Source organism: Marmota monax, unplaced genomic scaffold (assembly GCF_021218885.2).
Source record: "Marmota monax isolate L192 unplaced genomic scaffold, Marmota_monax_Labrador192_F-V1.1 WCK01_AAM20220418_F8-fsc00114, whole genome shotgun sequence".
Lineage (NCBI taxonomy): Eukaryota > Metazoa > Chordata > Mammalia > Rodentia > Sciuridae > Marmota > Marmota monax.
Window position 1 is genome coordinate 2,864,902 of NW_026694943.1, and position 23,247 is coordinate 2,888,148.

The following is a 23,247-nucleotide window of genomic DNA, read 5'->3' on the forward strand; positions in this document are numbered from 1 at the left end:
CAAAACCTGACAACACACACAAAAACTAATCCACAGCTATTTTTTTAAAATATTTTTTTAATTGTTGATAAAACTTTATTTTATTTATTAATTTATATGTGGTGCTGAGAATCGAACCCAGTGCCTCACACATGCCAGGCAAGTGTGCTACTGCTGAGCCCCAGCCCCAGCCCCCACAGCTAATATTTTTGATGAATAAAGATACAAAAATCCTGAACAAAATACTAGCAAACTAAATTAATTGCCCACTGGAAAGATTATTCAACATGACCAAGTGGAATGCATCTCAGGGATGCAATAATGGTTCAACACTATCTAATCAATAAATGTAATATCCCACATTAACAGAATGAAGGGCAAAACCAATATAATAGATGTAGAAAAGGCATTTGATAAAATCAACATCTCTTCATGATGAAAATGCTGAACAACTAGGTATAGAAGGAATATATCTCAACATGATAAAAGGTGTGTGAAATAAGCCATCAGCAAGCATCATATCAAATGGATAAACACTGAAAGTTTTTTCTCTCAGATCTGAAACAGAAGAATGATGCCCATTTTACCACTTTTAATCAATGGAATTCTGGGAGTGCTTGCTAGAGCAATCAGGCAAGAGAAAAAATGAAGGGCATCCAAACTGGGAAAAAAGGAATAAAATTCTCACTGTTTGCAGATGAGCTGATGTTACATATAGAAAACTCCAAGGACTTCACCCAAAACTAGTAGTGGTAATAGATGAATTTAACAAAATTGCAAGATACAAAAAAAATAAAATTATTAGAGTTGTTATATACAAATAGCAATCATCTGAAATAGAAATCAAGCAAACAATACTACTTACGAAAAATATAAAACCTTGGAACAAATTAAAATAAAGAGGTAAAAGATCTCTAAAATGAAAACTTTAAAGCAATGAGGAAAGAAATTGAAAATCACACACACACACACACACAAATAAAAAGATAACCAATATTGTTCAAATGTCTATTCTACCCAACAAGATCAGCAGATTCAATGTAATCCCTACCAAAACACCAAGAGCATTCTTCACAGAACTAGAAAAGACAATCCTAAAATTTCTATGGAACCACAGAGCTCCTGAAGAGTCACAGTCATCCTGCATGAAAAGAACCAAGCAAGAGGAGTTCCATGACCTGACTTCAAAATACAGGACAAAGCTGGAGTAATCAGAATAGCATGGTGCTGACTTACAAACAGAAGCATGGACCATGGAACAGAACAGAGAGCATAGAATTCGACCCACACACCTACAGCAGCCTATTTTTGAAAAGGTGTAAGAATGTACAGTAGAAAAAGGACAGTTTTGGGGCTGGGATTGTGGCTCAGAGGTAAAGCGCTCGCCTAGCACGGGAGGGACCCGGGTTCGATTCTCAATACCACATAAAAAAAAAAAAATAAAGGCATTGTGTTGTGTCCATCTTAAAAAAAAAAAAATTCTCTCTCTCTCTTAAAAAAAAAAAAAAGACATTTTTTTCTATACATGGTGTTGGGAAAACAGGAAATCCACAGGAAAAAGAATGAAACTAGACCCCTGTGGCTCTTCACTCAGAAACAATCAACTCAAAGTGGATTAAATGGGCTGGGGGTGTAGCGCAGTGGTAAAATGCTTGCTTACCATGCAGGAGAACCAGGGATTAATTGAAAAAAATAATAAAATAAAAATAAAAAAAAGGGCTGGGGATGTGGCTCAAGTGGTAACGCGCTTGCCTGGCATGCGCGGGGCGCTGGGTTCGATCCTCAGCACCACATAAAAAAATAAAATAAAGATGTTGTGTCCACCAAAAACTGAAAAATAAATATTTAAAAAAATAAATAAAATTTTATTTTTAAACATTTTAAGGATATTGTAATGGGAAAAGATTTTTTAGACAAGACCCTAAAAGTAGAGAAAACAAAAGCAAAAACAGATAAACAAGATGAATCAAACTAAAAAATCCTCTGCACATCAAAGGCAACAATTTTGGGAGTGAAGAGACAACCTACAGAATGTCAGAAAATATTTGCATGTTGTATATCAGGTAAGAGGTTATATATGGAACTCAAAGAACTTAATAATTAGAAAACAAATAGCCTGATTGCAAAATGGAGAAAAAAATCTGAAGACATTTCTCAATAGTGATAAGTAAATGGCCCATAGGCACACAAAACTGTGCTCAGTATCACCAGTCATCTTTGAAATGCACATCACAACCACAAGGTGACATCATCTCACTCCAGTAAGAATGACTGTTAACAATAAAACAAACAAACAAAAAGTGCCTGCAAGAGAATCCTGTATATTGTTAGCGGGATGTAGATTCATAGTGGGGGAGAGGTAGGGGGACTTAGGCAACCAGGGCAAGATGGCAAGTGAGGAGGCTGGGCAGGGCCCAAACAAAGGAGCATGGGGAGGGTCTTCTGATGAGGTCAACTTCCTGCTTGACCTAAGTGCTGGTGGACACAAGTGGGGGACCCAATCAGACAGACACTTCCATATTAGCACTCCCAAGCAAGAGATCCAAAAGGAAAACTAAAATAGATGCATGGACAGAGGGGGCACCAATAAATAATATTTAGGAGTGTGTAGACAGGGGAGGAGATCAGAAAAGGAGGAATTCCAGAGACCATCAAAAGAACAGGCCAAAACTCCCACTGGATTCCCAGCTCTGAGGCCCCTTTTCTCAGAGAAGTCCTCTCTATATCTCTCTCACTTTTGCAATAAACCCACTTCTTACTTTCTCAGTTTTCTGTTCTTAGATTCTTTGCTGAATGAACACAATGATAGGTGTTTTCTAATTATTAATTATAGGTGGTAATAATAGGGCCACTAGGAAAAACAGTATGAGGTCCTTAAAAATTTAAAAATTGAACTAGCATACGATCTAGGAATTCCTCTACTGAGTAATAGCCAAAGTAAATAAATACAGTCTTTCAAAGTCATCTGCACTCCCATGTTCAATGTAACACTATTCAAAAAGGCCAAGAAACATAAACAACCTAGGTGTCAATCAAGTGATTAACAGATTTAAAGACAATATGATACATAATACAAACTGGAATACTATTCATCCATATAAAGGACAAAATCCTGTCATCTGCAACACCATTGATGGAAATGGAGATCATCATGTTAAGAGAAGTAAGCCAGAAAGACAAGTATCATATGATCTCACTTGCATGTGGAATCCAAAAAAAGTTCATCTCAGTATTTGAAATCAGATGGTGTGTACAGAAAAAGGGATAGGAGATGTTGATAGATGGGAATTAATTTGCAATTAGATAACAGTGATAATTTCTGGTGTGCTCCAGCACAGTAGAGTGACTGTAGAAAACTGTTTTTTGTTTAACTCAAGAAGCTAGAAGAGGGCTGGGGTTGTGGCTCAGTGGTAGAGCATTTGCCTGTCAAGTATGAGGCACTGGGTTCCATCCTTAGCACCACATAAAAATAAAATAAAGGTATTGTGTTCATCTACTATATTAAAACCAAAACCTTAAACTAACAACCAAGCCCTAAGGAGGGGCTCAGGTTCCACTCCTGGACATCTACTCGTATCAAAAACAGAGAATGATACCAACAAAAAGGATAACTACAGACAAAGGGACACATGTAAAAAAAAAGAGGAAAGAAAATCCATCTCATTTGAAGTGAAAGTCTGAGATCTCAGAAAACATGAGGAAACAGGCACGCCCCCCCCCCCCCCACAATGCTCCAACAAAGGATCCCACAGTTATGGAAGTAGATAAAATCACAGATAAAGATAATGAAAAAACTAATTATTAAAATGTCCAATGATCTAAAAGAAGATCTAACAACTGAATAAGAGAATAAATGCAGACGAAAAACCATGTCAATAAAGAAACAGCGATATTGAAAAGAAACCAATGAGAATAGCTGTAAATGAATGAGACAAGGAATCGAGTTAAAAGCTTCCGGGGGACAGCACCTACACGTCAGACGGCCTAGAAAGCAGCGCTTCCAGCTTTGAGGATAGAACGTCAGGCCGCGAAGACAGAGTAAGTCAGCTGACTACCCGGTACCAATGAAGAATCCAAACCAAGGTCCCGCGGCAAGGTCCCGGGCGCTGGGCTGTGCGGCTCTTCCCGCCGCTTTCCTTTCCCTCACGTGTCTCCCTGCCCTGGCCGCCCCCCTTAGGCCCGACGCCGGCAGAGCAGCCGCTGCCGGCAGCGCTCGCAGCTCCCGGACAGTGACGGACTTTTTCCTGCTGGGTTCGGTCCTCTGCCACTCGCCCCCATCCCCGCAGTAATTGTCTCGGGCATCAGCAAGGAAGCCACCGGTCCCGCGGCCCCCGCCCTTCACCCCCCAGCAGCCAGCCCTCCTGCTCTCCAGACCCCTTCCCTGCACCCTCTCTCCGGCCGCCCTCTCCCCCCACCTCTCGCCCGCTCCCTCCGCCGCCAGCTCCACGGCCCCCCGCCGGGTCTCCCCACTCGGCCTCTCCCTCACTGCCCCCCCGCAACTCTCCCACGCGTCTCGACGGCTGTCGCTCCCCAGGCCCGCGCCCTCCGCTCTCGCCCGCTCTCCCTGCGGGTCCCCGCTTCTCTCCGGGTGGGCCAGGGAGGGAGAGCAGCGCGGCCAGCGTCCCCCTGCCTCTCTCCATCTTCCCCGCCCTCCAGCCTTGCTTCTTGCCTGGGATTCGCTCGCGGGGCTCTGCGTCCTCCCCAGGTCGGCGGGACGTCTGGACTCCGTCGTGCTCCGGCCACCACTTGGAAGCACTTGCCGCGTCCCGCCCGGTCCCTTTCGAGGGCTCCGAGCCCTGCTCCCGGTCCGGCCTGGTATGGGGCTCCTCCTCGTGGCGGGAGGAGAAGGTGGACCGGATCTCCTGGCCGCGGCGCCTCACCTCGAACTCCTACCAGCTGGGTGTTCTGGGGGCGGGCCGCTGGGCGGCTCCTGTCCTGAGGCTGGGGATAGGCAAAGCGCTGCTCTGGCTAAACTTTGTAAGTGGCACAATACCTTTATTTTATTTGTTCATTTTTATGTGGTGCTGGGGATCAAACCCAGTATCTCACGACTGTTAGGCAAAAGCTCTACCACTAAGTCCCACTTGCAGGGTTTTTTTTTTCCCCCTGGGTGTGGGATAGTTTTCAAACTTTTTTTCCCTTAATGTGTAAAGCTGTAACTGTAACAGTTACAGTTCATCTTCCGAAAGTAGCCGTCATTGCTCTAAGGCTTATTTTTTTAAAAAATATTTTCCCCCTTCTCTCCTCTCCCCCTCCCTAACAAGTTTAGGGAGATGGTGTGATCTTTTCTTCCCCTAGTTGATTGCCCTGGAACTCACCCACTACAGGGAGGAGATGACTGCAGAAGATCTGGAAAGTGAATAGCTACCAAATTTACAAGTGAATACTAAAGCTCTCAGGGTGCACTGCTCCCCCTAGTAGAGACACCTAGAATGTAACCCTTGAAGTTCCTTTAAAAGAGTCACACTCTTTGGGATAGGAGTCCCCTGTGTTTCTCCTTTGCTAGCAAAGCAATAAAACTTCTTATTCCTTTTTTTTTTTTTTCCAAAACCGTGTCCCATTATTAAATTGGCATTGATTGGCATTGGGGACAGGGACCGAGCTTTCGGTTACATAACCACAAATTGTAGCAGCCCTCCTGGGGTGGGGAGAGGCAGGGAGGAGTGAAGGGAAGGCTTCTGGGGCCCCTTTCCCACAACACTGAGGGTGAGGTGAGGCTGGGCTGCAGCAGTACCACTCTGGGCCTCCTGAGGGAGGACATCATCAAGGGAGGAGTTGGCCTCCATCTGTGCTTCACCCTCAGCTTCTGCCTGAGGATGTCTGCTCCCTGCCTCCTGCCCTGTTGGGGTTCCCTGTGCCCACCTTACCTATGCCTTCTCATCTCTAACCTTCTCTTTCTCTCCCCCTTGAGTAATGCAGTGACACATTCTCCCAAATGCCAGCAGACTGGCCTCAAAGCAAGAAATGGTGTTTTTCCTGCTGCCCTTTCTCTGGGCTGACCATCCCCCCTTGCCTATTGTCCTGCTGCTTGTCCCATTTCCCAAAGCTGGAGCTCAGTGAGGCACCAGAGACTGAGACAGTGACCAGGGAGAGTGCACACAGCTAGAATTTAGAATTTGAGATTCATTTATTCCATGCCAGAGGCTAGACAGTGACTCAGCAAGAATGAAAGGATTCAAGGTCTCTGGCCCAGCTAGCATCCCAATTGTAAACAGTTCCCACCTGAGCCATTTAGCACCCTCCTTTCTTTGTGATTTGGGGTAGTTTGCTTTTCCAGTGGTGAGGTAGGGGTGGTTTGCCTGTGGAGCACTCTCCCTCCTTCCTCCCCTCCAGTATGGGTTAGAACATTGCTGGGTTGGAGACCAAGGGGACCCATAAAGCTAGAACCTCCTAAGAAGGTCTCCCTTCCTCCCCCTTCCTCCCTCTCCAAAGGGCTGCCAGGGGGAGTGAACTTGTAAAGACAAAACACCTGTTATCTGGGGCTTGAAGACAGCCCCACTTTGTTATTATTCTTGGATGACAAGGCTTGGGTGTCCTACAAGCAGCATATTGAAACCAGAATTAGACAGGCAGTCAACATAGATAGGTAAATTGAGTCAGGAGGCCAATTTTGAGTGAGTCTGGCAAGTTGGAAACTGTCCCCTGAAGGACTGAAATGTTAATTCCTTCAGAGCCCTTCCTCCACCCTTATCAAGAACCTTCCAACCTGTTGCTAAGGTAACCTGTCCCAGGAATTGCCCCTCACTACAAGAGCCATAAAGTTGTTAATTACTGTGTCCTGGGCTGCATGGTCCTGCCCTTCAACCCATCTGTTTCTCACCTTTGGTCCGCCCTGGGCTTAGTCACTAGGAGAAAGATAAGGGGAAGAGAGCAGGAGAACAAAGGAAGCCTAGGACATATAAAATGGGCAGAACACCTCGCCTCTGGGGATACCAGGATACCAGCTGTGGCCCCCTTCTCCCTTCTGGGAGACATCTATGGTACCCCTTTTTAAATAAACCCTGCTTTATATGCTTGCCTCAGCGTGCTTCTCTGTGAGGATGGCCTTAGGCCTGAGCCTAGGCAACTCCATTTCAAAAAACTCCAGTTTGAAACCTGCAGTCTCACCAGGCACATCTAACAGAACTCTCCAGTATGGCCCTCAGACAAGTTACTTCCTCTCACCCTGATAAACAGCATGAAGTCTCTGGCAGACTGTCCTCTCTGATTAATGGGAAAGGTGAGAAGATCAGGGTGGAGACCACCAGAGCAGATGTTTCTGACCCCAGGGTAAATGATGTCATGGAGAAATGGGTGGTAGCTGATAAGGATTGAAAGGGGGGTCAAAAGCCCCCAGATTTAGTATAAATAATAGAGCTAATGAACAGGGATTCAGCCAGCCCAAACAAGAATGCATTTGAGCTGGAGAGACTGATGAGGACCTGGACTGACATCCCATCACTTGTCATCATTTTCCTGATCCTCTGCATGATCCTCACCATTCTCAAACTCTACCACCTCATCTGGACCCTGGTGAGAGCTGCAACTTCTCCCTATGACCTACTCTCCTCAACCGGTCGTCCACTCCACACCAGGAGAAGCCTGCCTTGGTTCTGGACTCATCACTGTGGTCTGAGTGAGTGTGAATCTGCTGGACATAAAGCCTAAGGCTTAAGACTTTTGAACTTAGCATGCAGAGGGAAAGCCTTTCATGATTAAGCATTTGCAGTGCTTAGAATTAATCTAGAATTGTTTGCTGTGAATTGATTATGTCTATTGCAGTGCCTAGCATTAGGGATTGCCATTTTCTTGATTAGGACCCTATAGAGTGAAATTGTATTGAGTAATTTGAGTGAATAAAGCAATGAATAGGGGCAGAAGCATGTGGACATTCTTTATTTCTTCATACATCGTGATTTTGCCCCCTTGCAACATTCTCTAATGTTCAAACTACAACATTTGAGGGAGCAGAGTTTATCATCAGTAACTGGAGGTATCAATATCACCAATTATATCTTTTGGTAATAAAAATAAAATAAAAATGGAAGATCATGATCAGAATGTATAAGAACTCTGAGATAGCATCAAGAGAGTAAGCCTGAGAATAATTGGTATAGAAAACAACATGGAGATACACAGTATCTTATTTTCAATGAGATAGTAACAGAAAAAATTTCCCCATATCAGAAATTAGATAGACAACTACATACAGAAGGCCTATAGTACCCCATTTGGTCAAGATCAGCACAGAACTTCTCAAATACCATCATAGTCAAACTACCTAATATAGACAATAAGGAAAGAATATTAAAAGCTGAAAGAAAAAAATATTATAGGTAAGCCAATAAGGTTCACTTCAAATCAGACTGTAAAATCAAGATATTTCAAGTTCTAAAAGAAAACAATGGCCAGACAAGATTTTTATATACAGCAAAGCTTTCTTTCAAAATCAATGGGGAAATAAAATCTTAAAGTAAAAGAAGTCATGACCACCAAGCCAGCACTACAAAAAATACTCCCAAGTTAAACTGCACACACAGGAACCACCGCTCCCTCTCTGCCAAAAAACAAAACAAAACAAAACAAAATAAAAAAAACTCCCCAATAGATGAAGATCACTAGAAGAAAAACAACCAAATGAGGATCAAGACAGAATTAAATATAGCAAACAAAGCAAAAGGCAGGAAACTACAAACATGTCCATAATAACACTGAATGCAAATGGTCTCAATTCCCTAATTCAAAGACATAGATTGGTTGAATGGATCTAAAAATAAGATCTAATTATTTTCTATTTGCACTAGACTCACAGGAAAAGACATCAGCAAGCTGAGGGTAAAAGGATGGAAAAATTGTTTCATGCAAATGGAGTTCAAAAACAAGCAGGAGCAGCTATTCACATCTGGCAAAGCAGATTTCAAGCACAATTAATTAGAAGGGACAAAGAATGCCACCACATAGATAAATGGAGCAATTCAATAAGAAGATATAACAAGAGTAATGTATAAATCCCAAATGCCAATATAGTTAATTACATAAAAAGAATAACTTATTGACATTCAATTTCCCATAGACCCCAATACAATAATACTGAGTGATTTTAACATGCCCTTACCATCAATAGAGATGTCATTCAAATGTGAAATCAATAAAGATTTCTTCAACCTAAATAATGGTATAAATCAAATGGATCTAAAAGACATCTACAGAATATATCACCCCCAAGCAGCTGAATTTACCTTCTTCTCAGAAGCTCATGGAACCTTATCCAAAATAGACCATAATCTAAGTCTCAAGGTACATCTTAAAATACCAAAAAATTGTCATAATGGCATGAATCCTTTAGGATTATAATGGAATGAAACTAGAATTTAATAGTAAGAAAAAAGAATAGATACCACATAAATACCTGGAGATTGAATACTCTGAAATGAATAATGGATCACAGAAGAAATTAGAGAAAAAATCATGAAGTTCCTAGAGACAAGTCTGAAGTGAGATACAATATATCAAAATCTCTGGGATAGTATGAAAGCACTTCTAAGGGAAAAATTCATAGTGCAAAATAGCAATCTTTAAAAAATGGAGAGATCCTAAATAAATAAGCTTATGCTCCATTTCTAAGCCTTAGAAAAGGAAGAACAAACTAATCCCTAAAATAATGAAATCGAGAATTAAAAAAATATACAGGATCAGTACAGGAAATGGTTGGTTCTTTATCTCACATAAGATTGATAAACCCTTAGCCAAACTCACCAAAAGAAAAGGAGAGAGAAGCCTTTAAAAAAAAGGATGAAAAAAGAGATGTTATCACAGACATTTCTGAAATTCAGAGGATCATTAGAAACTATTTTGAAAATGTATATTCCAATAAATTGGAAAACCTAGAACACACTGAATAAGTTCTAGACATATACAACCACCCAAAGTGAACCAGGAAGACATAGAAAACCTATATAAACTAATAACAAGTAATAAAATTGAGATGACAATTAAAAGTCTTCCAACAAAGAAAAGCCCAGGACAAGATGGATTCTCAGCTGAGTTCTCCCATACCTTTAAAGAAGAAATAACACCAGACTTTCTCAAATTATTTCACAAAATTGAAAGGGAGGGAATACTCACGAATCCACTCTCCAAAATTAGTATAATCCTGATACCAAAACCAGACAAAGATAAATCAAGGAAAGAAGATGTTCCCTGAAGAACATAGATATAAAAATAGATATAAAAATCCTTAATAAAATGTTAGCAAACCACATAAGAAAACATTTTAAGAGGATAATACACCATGATCAAGTGGAATTCATCCCAGGAATGTAGGTCTGTTCAACATGTGCAAATCAATAAATGCAATTCTTAGCCAGGTGTGGTGATGCATGCTTGTAATCTCAGTGACACGGGAGGTGAGACAGGAGGATCCCAAGTTCAATGCCAACCTCAGCCTTGGGGAGGCACTAAGCAACTCAGTGAGAAACTGTCTCTAAATATAATACAAAATAAGGGCTGGGGATGTGGATCAGTGGTTGAGTGCTCCTATGTTCAATCCCTGGCATGCCCAAAATAAAATAAAATAAATGTAATACTCCACACAGATAGAATTAAGGACAAGAATCATGTGATCATCTCAATAGATGCAAAAAAGGCCTTTGATAAGAAACAGAACCCTTTCATGTTAACCTGGAGAAACTAGGTATAGAAGGAACATACCTCAATATTATAAAGACTTGATAACAAACCCAAAGCCAATATCACACTGAATGGAGAAAAACTGAAAGCTTTTTCTCTAAAATTAGGAATATTACAAGGATGTCCACTTTCACCACTTCTATTCAATTTAGGTTTTGAAACTCTACCCAGAGCAAGTAGACAAAGGCAGGAAATTAAAGGGATACAAATAAGAAAAGAAGTCAAACTATTTCTGTTTGCTGATGACATGATCCTATATCTAGAAGACCCCAAAAATGTTCACCAGAAGACTTTCTAGAAATGATAAATGAAATCATCAAAGTAGCCGGATATAAGAACACACTTATAATAGTTTCCTATACTCCAACAGTGATTCAGCTGAGAAGATGATAAGGAAAATCACTTTATTTAAAATAACCTCAACAAACAAACAAAAACAAAACCCCAAACCAAGAACCAAAACCCAAACCAAACCAAAGCATCCAAACCCTTGGGAATTAATCTAATCAATGAGATGAAGATCTCTACAATGAAAAGCTTAGAACTCTTAAGAAAGAAATTGAAGAAGGCCCCAGAAGACGGAAAGACCTCCCTTGTTCTTGGAGAGGCAGAATCAATATTGTCATAATGGCCATACCTCCAAAAGTAAAATATAGATTTAATATCATTCCTATTAAAATACCAATGACATTCTTTACTAGTACTCTAGAGAGAAGTAGTTCCAAAATTCATTCAGATGATTAAGAGACCCAGAATAGCCAAAGAAACCCTGAGCAAGAAGAGCAATAGAGGAGGCATCACAATACTTCATTTCAATTATACTGTGGAGCTAGAGTAACAAAAATTACATGGTATTGTCATCAAAATAGACACAAACACCAATGGAAGAGATTAGAAAACACAGAGACAAATCCACTTAGATACAGTCATCTGATCTTTGACACAGGTGACAAAAATATATGTTGGAGAAAAGACAACCTTTTTCAGCAAATGATGCAGGGAAAACTGGATATCCTCATGTAGAAGAATGAAATTAGATCCCTTTCTCTCACCCTGCATGAAAGTCAAATCAAAATGGATCAAAGACTGAGGAATTAGACCAGAACCTTGCAACTGCTAAAAGAATACATGGGTCAACACTCTATCATATAAGTGCAGGCACTTACTTCCTTAACAAAACCACTAAGGCTTAAGAAAATGAAAAGTCAATAAATGTGCTGCCATCCAATTAAAAAGCCTGGCACAGAAAGAAAATGATAGAAAGCATGATGAGAGAGCCTACACAATGAAAGAAAATCTTCGTCAGCTGTTCCTCTGACAGGGGATTAATATCCAGAATATATAAAGATCTAAAAAAAACATAACACCACGCTAGGCAAGGTGGCACATACCTGTAATCCCAGTGGCTCAGGGACCTGAGGCAGGAGGATTGCATGTCCAAAGCCAGCCTCAGCAACTTAGTGAGGCTGTGAGCAACTTAGTGAAACCTGTCTCAAACTAAAAAATAAAAAGGGCTGGGGATAGGGCTCAATTGTTAAGCATCTCTGGGTTCAATCCCTAGTATCAAAAACCAAAAAACTTAACACACACACACACCCCAAGTAACCAACCCAGTACCTGATTTGGGAAATTTTTTGTTATTAGTTTACTGAATCATTCCTTAACTTGTATTGAATGCCTATTTGTGTATATAGTTCTCCCAGAGACTCAAAGGCAAAGAAAATATTCCTCCTTTTTTTTACAGCCCATCATCCCAGTGTGAAAGTCAGAGAGACCACCTTCTGCCCACATCTGGTGTCATTCTTCTGTAGCCAGAACTTTTAGTACAGATAAGAGAGGTTCATATCATCTGGGAGAGGTTGAGGGAACATGATAGAAGATGACATTAAACTCATTCCTGAAGAAAAGTTACTACTTGATGGGTGGAAAAAATAATGTAAATAGAGAGATGAGCAGGAGCATACTGTGGTGGGGACAGCAAGCAGGGCAGGACAGTGAACCATGGCCCTGCAGGTCAGCTTAGCGAGAAAGAGGATCAAGAGGTTCCATGGGAAAGGGAAGATAAAGGACAGCTTCATGGGGACACACAGACTCCCAGAGAAAGCTCACCAGGAAATCTTTGGCAATTCATTGTCTGGAAAAGGAAGGAAAAGATAAAGCAGAAGAGACAGGGATAGAAGTTAAAATTCCTTGAACATACTTGGTTTTGTAAATTTTACTTTGGGCATATGACATTATTTTATATAAATAAAAACCAAAAATTAAATATTACAAAAAGTTATCCCTGAAAAGCAAAGGCAAAATGAATCTGTCTGTATATAAATTTTATCACAAAATCTCACTCTGGAAGTAGGTCCTAGGTAAATATTCCTAGACATAACTCAGTTACATTTTACACTTTTCCAGAAAGATTCCTTCGCAGGAAGATAATATTTCTATGTGTACCCTTTTTTCGACCCATGGATTTTCAATTGGTTCAGACAAGTTACCATAGTCCTTTTATTTATTTATTTATTTATTTATTTATTTTCAGTATTGGAGGTTGAACCCAGGGCCTTGTACATGCTAGACAGGAGTCACACCACTGAGCAACATCCCCAGCCCTACAGTAAATTCTCATCACTGTCACTGGGTTCCTGTTGACAATCTCAGTCTGATTATTTGTAACATTAGGGAAGTTTTATGACTAATTCATACCACTGTGGCTTTTCATGTATATTTTTCCTATAAGGGAATAAGCAAACATGAAATAGGTTATGAAAATGTTGATTTCCTTAATAAAATAGGGATGTGTATGTAGAAACACTTACTTTAAAAACATATAAAAAGACTACATATGCTCAGATGAACCCAGGTTATAGCCATAATTTTGTACCTTGAAGATATTCTTAGACCAACTCATAAAGATTCATTTTTCTTTTTAACTCTGCATGACATTTAATGGTTGCAGTAGCTATACTTGTAACAACATCAATTTTTTTCTATATAATTTTGTAGCATAAATTCCCAGATACAGAATTGTTGTGAAAATGTATATAACTTAAGTTTATCATTTTGATCAATTAGAATATTGACTAAATACTTTTAATAAAGACCAAACTTTGGAAAAAGGATGTCTAATCCACTGATAGTGGGACTGAAAATTGGTACAACTTTTCTGAAGGATAATGTGACAATATTTATCAGTGCTTAAAAAAATAAAGAATAAAATTAAAAATATATATTCACATTTGTTTATATGTGTTTAAAAATTTCCTAGTAGAATAGCAAATATTCCAATAAAAGTTCAAATCTTGAGTATGAGATCAAAGAGAGTAAATGTAGGAAGAGTTGGGAATTTATAGTGTGTTAGCTTTCCATCACAGTAACAAAAGTCTGAGATAATCAACTTACTAAAAGAAAAGGTTTATTTTGGCTGACAGTCTTGGAGGTTCTGATCCATGAACAAGTGGCCTTGGGGCTTTTGACATGTGGTTAGGCAGCATGGTGAGAGCTGTGGCTTTTCATGTATATTTTTCCTATACCACTGTGGCTTTTCATGTATATTTTTCGTGTAAGGGAATAAGCAAACATGAAATAGGTTAGGAAAATATTGATTTCCTAATAAAATAGGGATATGTATGTGTAACATTTAATGTGACATTGAATTCAATTTACAACTAAAGAGAGCATGTGTCAAGCCCAAACCACTAAGCTGATGTCCAGGAAGCAAAGAGAACAGGAGCTAGGGCTAGGCTCCCACAGTCCTTTTCAAGGGCACACTCCCAGTGACCTAAAGACTTCCCATCAGGCCCAACCCCTTAAAGGTTCCTCCATGGTAGGGACTAAGCTTTAACACATGGACCTTTGGGGAACATTCAGAATCCAAACTATAGCACACAGAGAACATTTTAAAATGTTTTGATCATCAAATATATAAATATGTTAAGATGAAGAAGTATGAAAAACTGAAATCATTCAATCTGATAATTATGTTGCTATGACTTAATTTTAATTAAATAATCAGAGATGATAAATGTTTAACTATAGGGATTATTTATCATAGAATCATTGTAGAATAAATAATGTTCCACTTACAACATGGGAAATTATACTACTATTAAATGTAATCATTTTGAGATATGTTTGTTAGCATGAGTAAATATAATATTCAGTGGAAAATGTGTGGCCCAAAATATATGTAGCATGGTAATATTTTTATGTTAAAGTATGATTCTTTTATATCTAATTTACATAGAGTTTTTATCATGAAGAGGTTTTGAATTTTATCAAAGGCTTTTCTTGCTCATATTCCTGTATGTGTTGAGATGCCCATGTGATTTTTATCCTTGATTCTATTGTGTGGTATATTACATTTACTGATTTGTGTATGTTGAGCCAATCTTATATCTCTGGAATAAAACTAACTTGATCATGGTGTGTTAACATTTAATGTGACATTGAATTCAATTTACAACTATTTCGTTGACAATTTTTGTATCTGTTTTCATCAAGGATATCAGTCTATACTGTTCTTTTTTGTTATGTCCTTACCGTGTTGTAGTAGCAGGCTAATACTGGCTTCGTGGAATGAGTTTGGAAGCATTCCTTCCTTTCTATTTTATGGAATACTTTAAGGAGCTCTGGTATTTGTCTTTAAAATGTGGAAGAACTCAGTTGCAAATTCCTCTGGTCCTGGGATTTTCTTTGTTGAAAGAATTTTTGTTACTGCTTTAATCTCATTGTCTTGTTATGGTCCTTGATCAATTTGTTTTTAAAAACATCTCCTTGGATTAATTTTGGTAGGTCATAGGTGTCTAGAAGTTTGTCCATTTCTTCTAGATTTTCCAATTTATTGTTACATAACATATCAAAATAATCGCTAATGAGCCCTTGGATTTCAATAGTGCCTGTTGTAATATCCTATTTTTCATCTCTTATTTTTTCATTTACATCTTTTCTTTCTTTTGGTTAGTTTGGCTAAAGTTTGTCAATTTTGTTTATCTTTTCAAAAAACCAATTCATTATTTCATTGATCCTCTGTATTGTTCTTTTAGTCTATTTCATTTATTTCTGTTCTGATTATTATTACTTCTATCCTTCTACTGACGGGGGTTAATTTGTTTTTCTAAGGCCTTGAGATGTATCATTAAGGTTTTTTTTTTTTTTTTTTGGAGATCTTTCTGTTTTTAATGTAGGCACTAATGAGTATAAATTTCCTTCTTGGGCTGGGGCTGTAGCTCAGGGGTAGAGGACTTGCCTCACATGTGCGAGACCCTGCATTCGATCCTCAGCACTACATAAAAATAAATAAGTGAAATAAAGGTATTGTGTCCAACTACACCCAAAAAGTAAATATTTTAAAAAATTTCCTTCTTGTATCTGCTTTTACTGTTGCAAAGATTCTGTGTTTCCCTTTTCATTTGACGCTAAAAATTTTTAAATTTCCTTTTTGCTTTCTTGAATGATTGCTCCGTCAAAATTGTCTTGCTCACCATCTGAGAGTTGATAAAGTTGTCAAACAGATATGTTAGAGAAAAGACAGCCTATTTTGGTGGGGGTGGGAGTGGGGGGAGTACCAGAGACTAAACTCAGGGGCACTTGACCACTGAGCCACATCCTTACCCCTATTTTATATTTTATTAGAGACAGAGTCTCATTGAGTTGCTCAGCATCTTGCTAAATTGCTGAGACTGGCTTTGAACTTGCAATCCTCCTACCTCTGCCTTCTGAGCCACTGAGATTACAGGCATGTGCCACCATGCCTGGCTAAAAGACAATCTTTTAACAAATGGTGGAGGGAAAAGTGCATTTTCATATGTAGAAGAATGGAATTAGAACTGTATTCTCACCCTGCACAAAAGTCAAACAAAAAAGATCAAAGACTTAGGAATTAGACCAGAAAACTTGCAACTGCTAGAAGAAAACATAGGTTCAATATTCCAATATAGAGGTATAGGCCCTGACTTCCTTAACAAGACCCCCAAGGCTCAAAAAATAAAGCCAAGAACAAGTAAGTAGGATGCCTTCAAATTAAAAAGCTTCTACACAGCAAGGGACACAGGAGCATAAAGAGAAAGTCTACACAATAAAAGACATCCTTTGCCACTGTTCCTCTGACAGAAGATTAACATCCAGAATATGTAAACACCTCAAAAAACTTATCACCCCAAAACCCAAATAACTCAATCAATAAATGGGCAAAAAGAACTAGACAGATATTTCTCACAAAAAGAAACACAAATGGCCAACAAATATTTGAGTAAAATATTCAACATCTCTAGCATCAGAGAAATACATCAGAGAAATGCAAAACTACACAAAGATTTTATCTCATTCCATTCAGAAGGACAACTATCAAGAATACAGATAATAATAACAAATGCTAGTGAGGATGTGGAGGGAAAGGTACACTCACACATTGTTGTTGGGACTGCAGATCAGTACAACCACTCCAAAGAGCAGTATAGAGATTCCTCAAAAAACTAGAAATAGAACCTCCATACAACTCAGCTATCCCACTTCTTGATCTTTATTTAGAAGAACTAAAATCAGCATACTATAGTGACACACCACTTTAATGTTTATAGCAGCACAATTCACAATAGCCAAATTATGAAATCAGCCCAGATACCCATCAAGAGATGAATGAATCAAGAAAATGTGGTATATAGACACAATGAAGTTTTACCCAGCCATAAAGAATAATGAAATTATGGTATTTTCCAGTAAATGCATGAAAGTGAAGAATATCCTGCTAAGTGAATTAAGCCAGACTCAAGGGTCAAATATTTGTTTCCTCTTGTATTTGGAAGCTACAGAGAAATAAGGGAAAGAAGGTATCGGGGAGAATCAGATATCATAACTATACAGGAAGATCAGTGGAGTAGAAGGAGATAGGGAGGGGGAAGGACAGACAAGGTAGGAAATGCATCATCATTAACAAAATGATGTTATGTGCATATGTAAATATACCACAAGGAGCTTCATCTTAATGTGTGTGTGTGGAAAGCATCAATCAAGAATGGATAAATAGATGAGTTTGGGCAGGTTCACTGGAGGAGGACTTGGGTGAAGAGTGGGGGGAAGAAAGGGAACCGAAAAGGAGTGGGTCAGATTCCATGCATGTGTGATTGTGTTGGGATGATCCAGCTACCATGAATAACTATAATGCTCTAATAAAAATTTTTAAAAAAGGATTTTGAAATTTACAGAGATATATGTTCAAACTGCTTTGAACAGTATATAATGTACACATGTATCAAAACTTCACATGGAACCCCTTGATATGTATAATTCTTATGTTTTTGATGTGTTAGTTAATAACATAAAACAAAAAGTCTGCTCACAAGGGCACCAGCATTGTCTAGAAGGTCACTGATATGATTGCTAAAGGTTGGGATCTGTGGTGGAATGTCTGGTTTCAGAACTGGGATCCTAAAAGTAAAGGGGGGAAAAATACTGATAGACCCCAAATGGAGGCCATGAAAAGATAGAAGGAAAATGTGTGCAATGGTGCATACAGTCAGAAAGGAGGAAGCCAGGCAGGGGCCTGAACCTCAGGGAGCTAAGCCTGGGGCTGAGAGATCACAGGGAACCAAATGGCAAAGCACCTGGCAGGCAACTCAGATTCTGCCTGATTTCAAGAAGTAAAGCAAAACTCAAGGATGGATGATCAGGAGACTGAAAGTTTACACCCACCAAAAGTCTGGTTTTTTGCTCAGTTTCCAGACCTTGGCCATGTTTCAGAGCCTAAACTCATTCCTAGGAGGAGAGCCAGGCTCCTATCTGGGGAGAACCTCTAACACCAGAGCCAGTTCAGTGTCCCCTTTCAGCCTGCCCCCCAGGGCCATCCACACATTCACTTTGGTCTCTGTGCATAGAGAAACAAAATATGCAGACATGCATCCTGTAGACAATGTGAGCTGAGCTCATATTGAATCTATCACCATGGCCCCCTGGTACTGAGAAGTTTCACATGGAGTCAGGAATAAATGGACCTGTCCCTAGTCCAGCTAATAGGGGTCATTTCAAATTCCCTGAATTTGTAATAGAAATGCACAATCATGGGCTTAGTGAATCAGCACTACCCTAGGGAAAGCCAAGTACAATCTTTTCATACTGCCTTTTGTTAGACCAGGATGCAAAGAAAAGACCACTGACTCCAATTAAAATCAAATCAGAGCAGCTTTTTCTCTCACTGTTCTGGGCAAGTTAACTCCTCAAGGACAACACCTGAGAAGGGGAGGGCTTCTTCTCCCCTTTCTTTCCTCCCCCTGCCAGCTGTTACCATGGAGCCCAATTGTAACTTATCTTAAAAATGTAGACATCTCTGTGAAGCCCCAGCTTAAGGCCAGAGGCCTTGTTTGCACATTTCTACAAACTACTATACTGGATACGTTTGTGAAAAACTAGTAAGGGGGTGTCCAGCACCTGGAGTGTTCATATCTTTCTGGCCAGTGGCCAAGTAAAACAGGGCAACATGAAAATAAGAAATTTATCTACATTGAACTCTTTTGCAGAGACTCTTTTGCTGACCTAAAATCAGCCATGGTGAAGAGGGCTTTTCTGTGGAGAAAGCGGGTGCCACTTCAGTACAACTACTTTTAAAAATAAGCTACTTGGGAAATTAGGAATGAAACCACCATATGATCCAGCTATCCCACTTTTTGGTATTTATCCAAAAGAATTGAAGTCAACATACTATAGAGATAAAGGTATAACCATATTTATAGCCGCACAATTGACATAGCCAAATTATAGATCCAGACTAGTTGTCTGTCGACAAATAGGTAAAGTAAATGTATATACACACAATGGAGTTTTATTCAGCCCTAAAGAAGAGCAAAATTATATCGTTTGCAGAAAAATGTATGAAGCTGGAGGGGATCATATTAAGTGAAATAAACCAGACTCCAGAAAGTTAAGGGTCATATATTTTTTCTCATATGGAGGCCAAGGGAACAAAACAAGACAAAAATATGAAAATAGAAGGGAGACCAGTAGGGTAGAGAAATAGGATCAAGGGGTGGGAGGATGGGAGGAAAGGGGAGGTACTAGGAAATGAAAATTTTCACATTGTGTTATACATATGCATGTAGGAGAAGAATATGTCATAATGAATCCTACTATTATTTTAAAATTTTATTTAATTTTTTTTAGCCATGCCTTGGGCTCAAACACAGGGCCTTGTAAATTCTGGGCAAGCACTCTATCACCCAGCTATGCTCCTGTGACTTGAAGCTTGCTCAGGAAATGTTGCAGTGAATTGGGTTGACATTTTACATACCCCAGGATCAGAAGTGTCTTTGGGAAATGAGAGTATAGTTATGTGTAATTATAAGGCAGCAATTTAAAAAGGAGAAAAAAAAATTTGTATAAAATATTTGCAATGTTTTATTATAATTTAACATAATAGTGAGATGTATGTCATATTCAAACCTGCACATAGCACAATCCGGTAGATTTTGTAATCCAGTACTTCCCTACCCCCTTCCTTCATTCCTCCCTCTCCAGCCCCTTCCTTTACTCTATTGTTTTCCCTTTGATAAACCCAGCCTAATTCCCTCTTAAGGTCAGGAGCCATCTTGTCAAAAGTTATAAAAGATTCATTTCTGTTTTCTGTAAAATATTAGGATTTCTATTTGGCCTGGCCATATTCTGATGTTTTAAACTTGCTTGGAATGCCTGTCTGTGCCTTGAACTCACCCATGCCTGGCTTTTCCCTGACCAGATAACAACCCTCTCTGAAACCTCAGTGGCGCCATCACCAAGAATCGCCTCGGAACTTTCTATGAGACAGAATGGCCCACCTTTGGAGTCAGCTGACCCCCTGAGGGTACCTTTGATCCCCAGGTGGCATGGGCTATAACCAATGCCACTCTTGGCAATCCTGGTCACCTAGATCAGATAGGATATATTCTACCATGGGCAGAAGTGACAACTAATCCACCCCCATGGATGAAGGTATGTAGGGTCCAGAATGGATAGGGAGGACAAGCCCTGATGGTGACCAGAAAAACTCCCCTGGGCCTCTTAACCAAGAACTCTGTTCTATAGGATGCTCAGGAGGACTCCCTTCCCCCACCCCCCCATACACTTCAGCTCCTCTTCATCTTCCTGCTGCCAGTTGAACCTGCCCCACCAACTGCCTCCCTCCCCCACCCCTTAACCACTTTCACAAACACCTCATTCCACCACTTCTTCCACTCCACCTTCTCCAAAGAACCAGCCTCTGTTCTTTCTCCTCCCCATACCTGACAGGGTCACCCTTATGTAAGATCTGACTCAATTCCTTCCCCTGGTCTACCTGTGGGCTCCATTTCTATTTCTATCCCAGAAGTAGAGGCAACTCCTGCCTTTGTCCTTCCTCTCCGCCAGGTTCCAGAAGGTTGCTATATGTATGTTCCATTTTCCTTGATGGATCTTTACAACTGGAAAAACCAGAATCCCTCATTTAGTGTGGGCTCCTAGTTCCCTGATTTCGCTGGTGGATTCTTTCTTCTTTAATCACCTCCCTACCTGGGAGGACTGCCACAGACTCTCCACCCTCTTCACTACAGAGGAAAGGGAGCGAATCCTGGCAGAAGCAGCTAAAGCGCTGCCTGGAATAGGCTCTCTTAAAGTGATGAGAAAACACAAGTGATCGACCTTGCTTTACCTAAAAGGAGACCAGACTGGGACTATGGAACAGCTGAAGGTAGGAGAACACTCAGAGAATACACCAGGCTCTGTTAGAGGGTCTTAAGAGTGCAGCTTGCAAGCCCACCAATCTTTCTAAAGTAGCAGAGGTAAAATAAAGCCCAGACAGTCGCCTTCAGCATTTCTCTAACGGCTCCTAGAGGCATACCGTCTATATACCCCTATAGACCCTGAGGACCCGACAAACCTGAAGGCGATTAACCTGGCTTTTGTAACTCAGTCAGCCCCAGACATCCATAAAAAGATTCAAAATATAAATGGCTCTGCAAGGAAGAACAGGTCAGAACTACTAGAGATAGCCCAAAAGGTGTTTGAAAAATAGAGGCAGTCAGGATGATCTAGTCAGGATGATAAAGAAAGTAAATTGAGCCTGATAAACTCAGCCTAATACCCTCTTAAGATTATATAAGATTTATAGTAAAGATTCGGCTTTACTATAAATTACTGCGATTTCTAAACTTGCTTGCAATGCCTGCCGGTCCCCTGGACTCACCCATGCCTGACTTTCCCTGACCAGATAACAACCCTCTCTGAAACTTTGGTGAGACCTCATAAATCTTGGCCTTCCCTGGCCAGATAATGATCCTCCTGAGGCTCTAATGACCTTCATAAATATGACCTTCATAAATTCTGATGTTGGGGCCAGCAAAAATATAAACTAGCCTTTGTGTTATGCTCATCAGAGTTTTGTTATCTGTAAGTTCTCAAACCTCCCCTTGTGTAACTTTCTGGGCTATAAAGTTGCACTCCTGGAGAGCTGCAGGGCTGTCTTTTGTTCCTGTGGTTTGGGGTTGGGAGAGGCAGCCTGGCTAGTTGAAGTTATAAGCTTGCTTTAATTTGATTTCAATTGGAGTAGGTGGTCTTTGCGTCTTTGGTCTAACAGAACCTGTCGTCCGAGATGTGGACCCTTGGGACAGGGCCCGCAGGGGAAGTTTGGGGACTGAACAGGAGAAGGAGGTGCCCCCTTAAGTTCCATCCCGGAACTCACCGGCCCACTTCGACCAAAGTAAGGCGGGAACTGAGTGAGGACGCCAAGAAAGAGCGCCCCTGAGGCACCGCCAAGGGTCGGGAGCTCAGGAGCCCTGCCAGACCTGCCTCCTGGCACCGGGCCATTAAAGCCGGAGGCCCTCAGCCCCTGTGCCCGGCGCCCTCGTTTCCCTCTGCTGTCCTGGCAGAGCCATCAGTGGCCAGGTGCTGGACCCCGCCTGGATTCCTTCTTCCAGTGACAGCGCAGGGCAGGACATGTCCCCAGCGACTCCCGCTGCTTTCTTATCGCAGGCTTTAGCCCCCCCACCCCCGCGGTGGCACTCGCAGTGCCGCCCTGGCTGTTACCTGGATAAGGTGGACCCAAAGCAAAGGGTAAAGTTGGAGCCTCCAGCCTCATCCTCTTCCCTGCCTCCTCTCTGGACTTCTTGGGCCCGGGTGATTAACCATCTGCATTTCCACCTTCAGCCTCGTCCCTTTCATGCTGAAAACACCAAAGAAGTCCGGACCCCTAATAAAGTCCCGCCTGAAATCAACGTGGTTGAAGGCAGTTGTTAGGTAGCCTGCCATCAAGGAGAGTTTTGAGTAGATTCTGTGCCCCTGGAGCCTAAAACCTTGGAGAAAAGCTTTCTGAAAGCAAAACTGAAAGCAACTTTTTTAGGAACTGTTCCCACAAGCAGGAAATGCCTTCTCAGCAAGCTCGGGCTTGCAGAAAGAATTTTTAAAAGGGGGCTCTACCATTGGTTTCTTGATGAGTGGCTCCTGGTTTGCCACCTCTTATATCACCGTTCAGAGGTTCAGACACAAAACTACATACAGAGTCCCATGTCATGGCCTGGGCCTCAGGCCTGTGGCATCAGAGAGGGGTGAATTAATTACAAAATTAGGAAAGCCCCTGTGAGTCAACAGCTTGTCAAAAGTGCAGGGCATTTGTAT

The 23,247-nt window shown here is 40.7% G+C and overlaps 1 protein-coding gene across 1 annotated transcript in view; it reads right to left on the bottom strand.

The window, feature by feature from the left end:
• LOC124081236 (UL16-binding protein 1-like) overlaps nt 1–22,985 on the bottom strand; it is a 33,695-nt gene extending 10,710 nt beyond the window's left edge. The window contains exon 1 of the mRNA XM_046427456.2: nt 22,660–22,985. Coding sequence (XP_046283412.1) covers nt 22,660–22,711 — 52 coding nt within the window. The 5' untranslated portion in view covers nt 22,712–22,985. The remainder of the gene's footprint in view (nt 1–22,659) is intronic.
• Between the last annotated feature and the right edge of the window lie 262 nt (nt 22,986–23,247).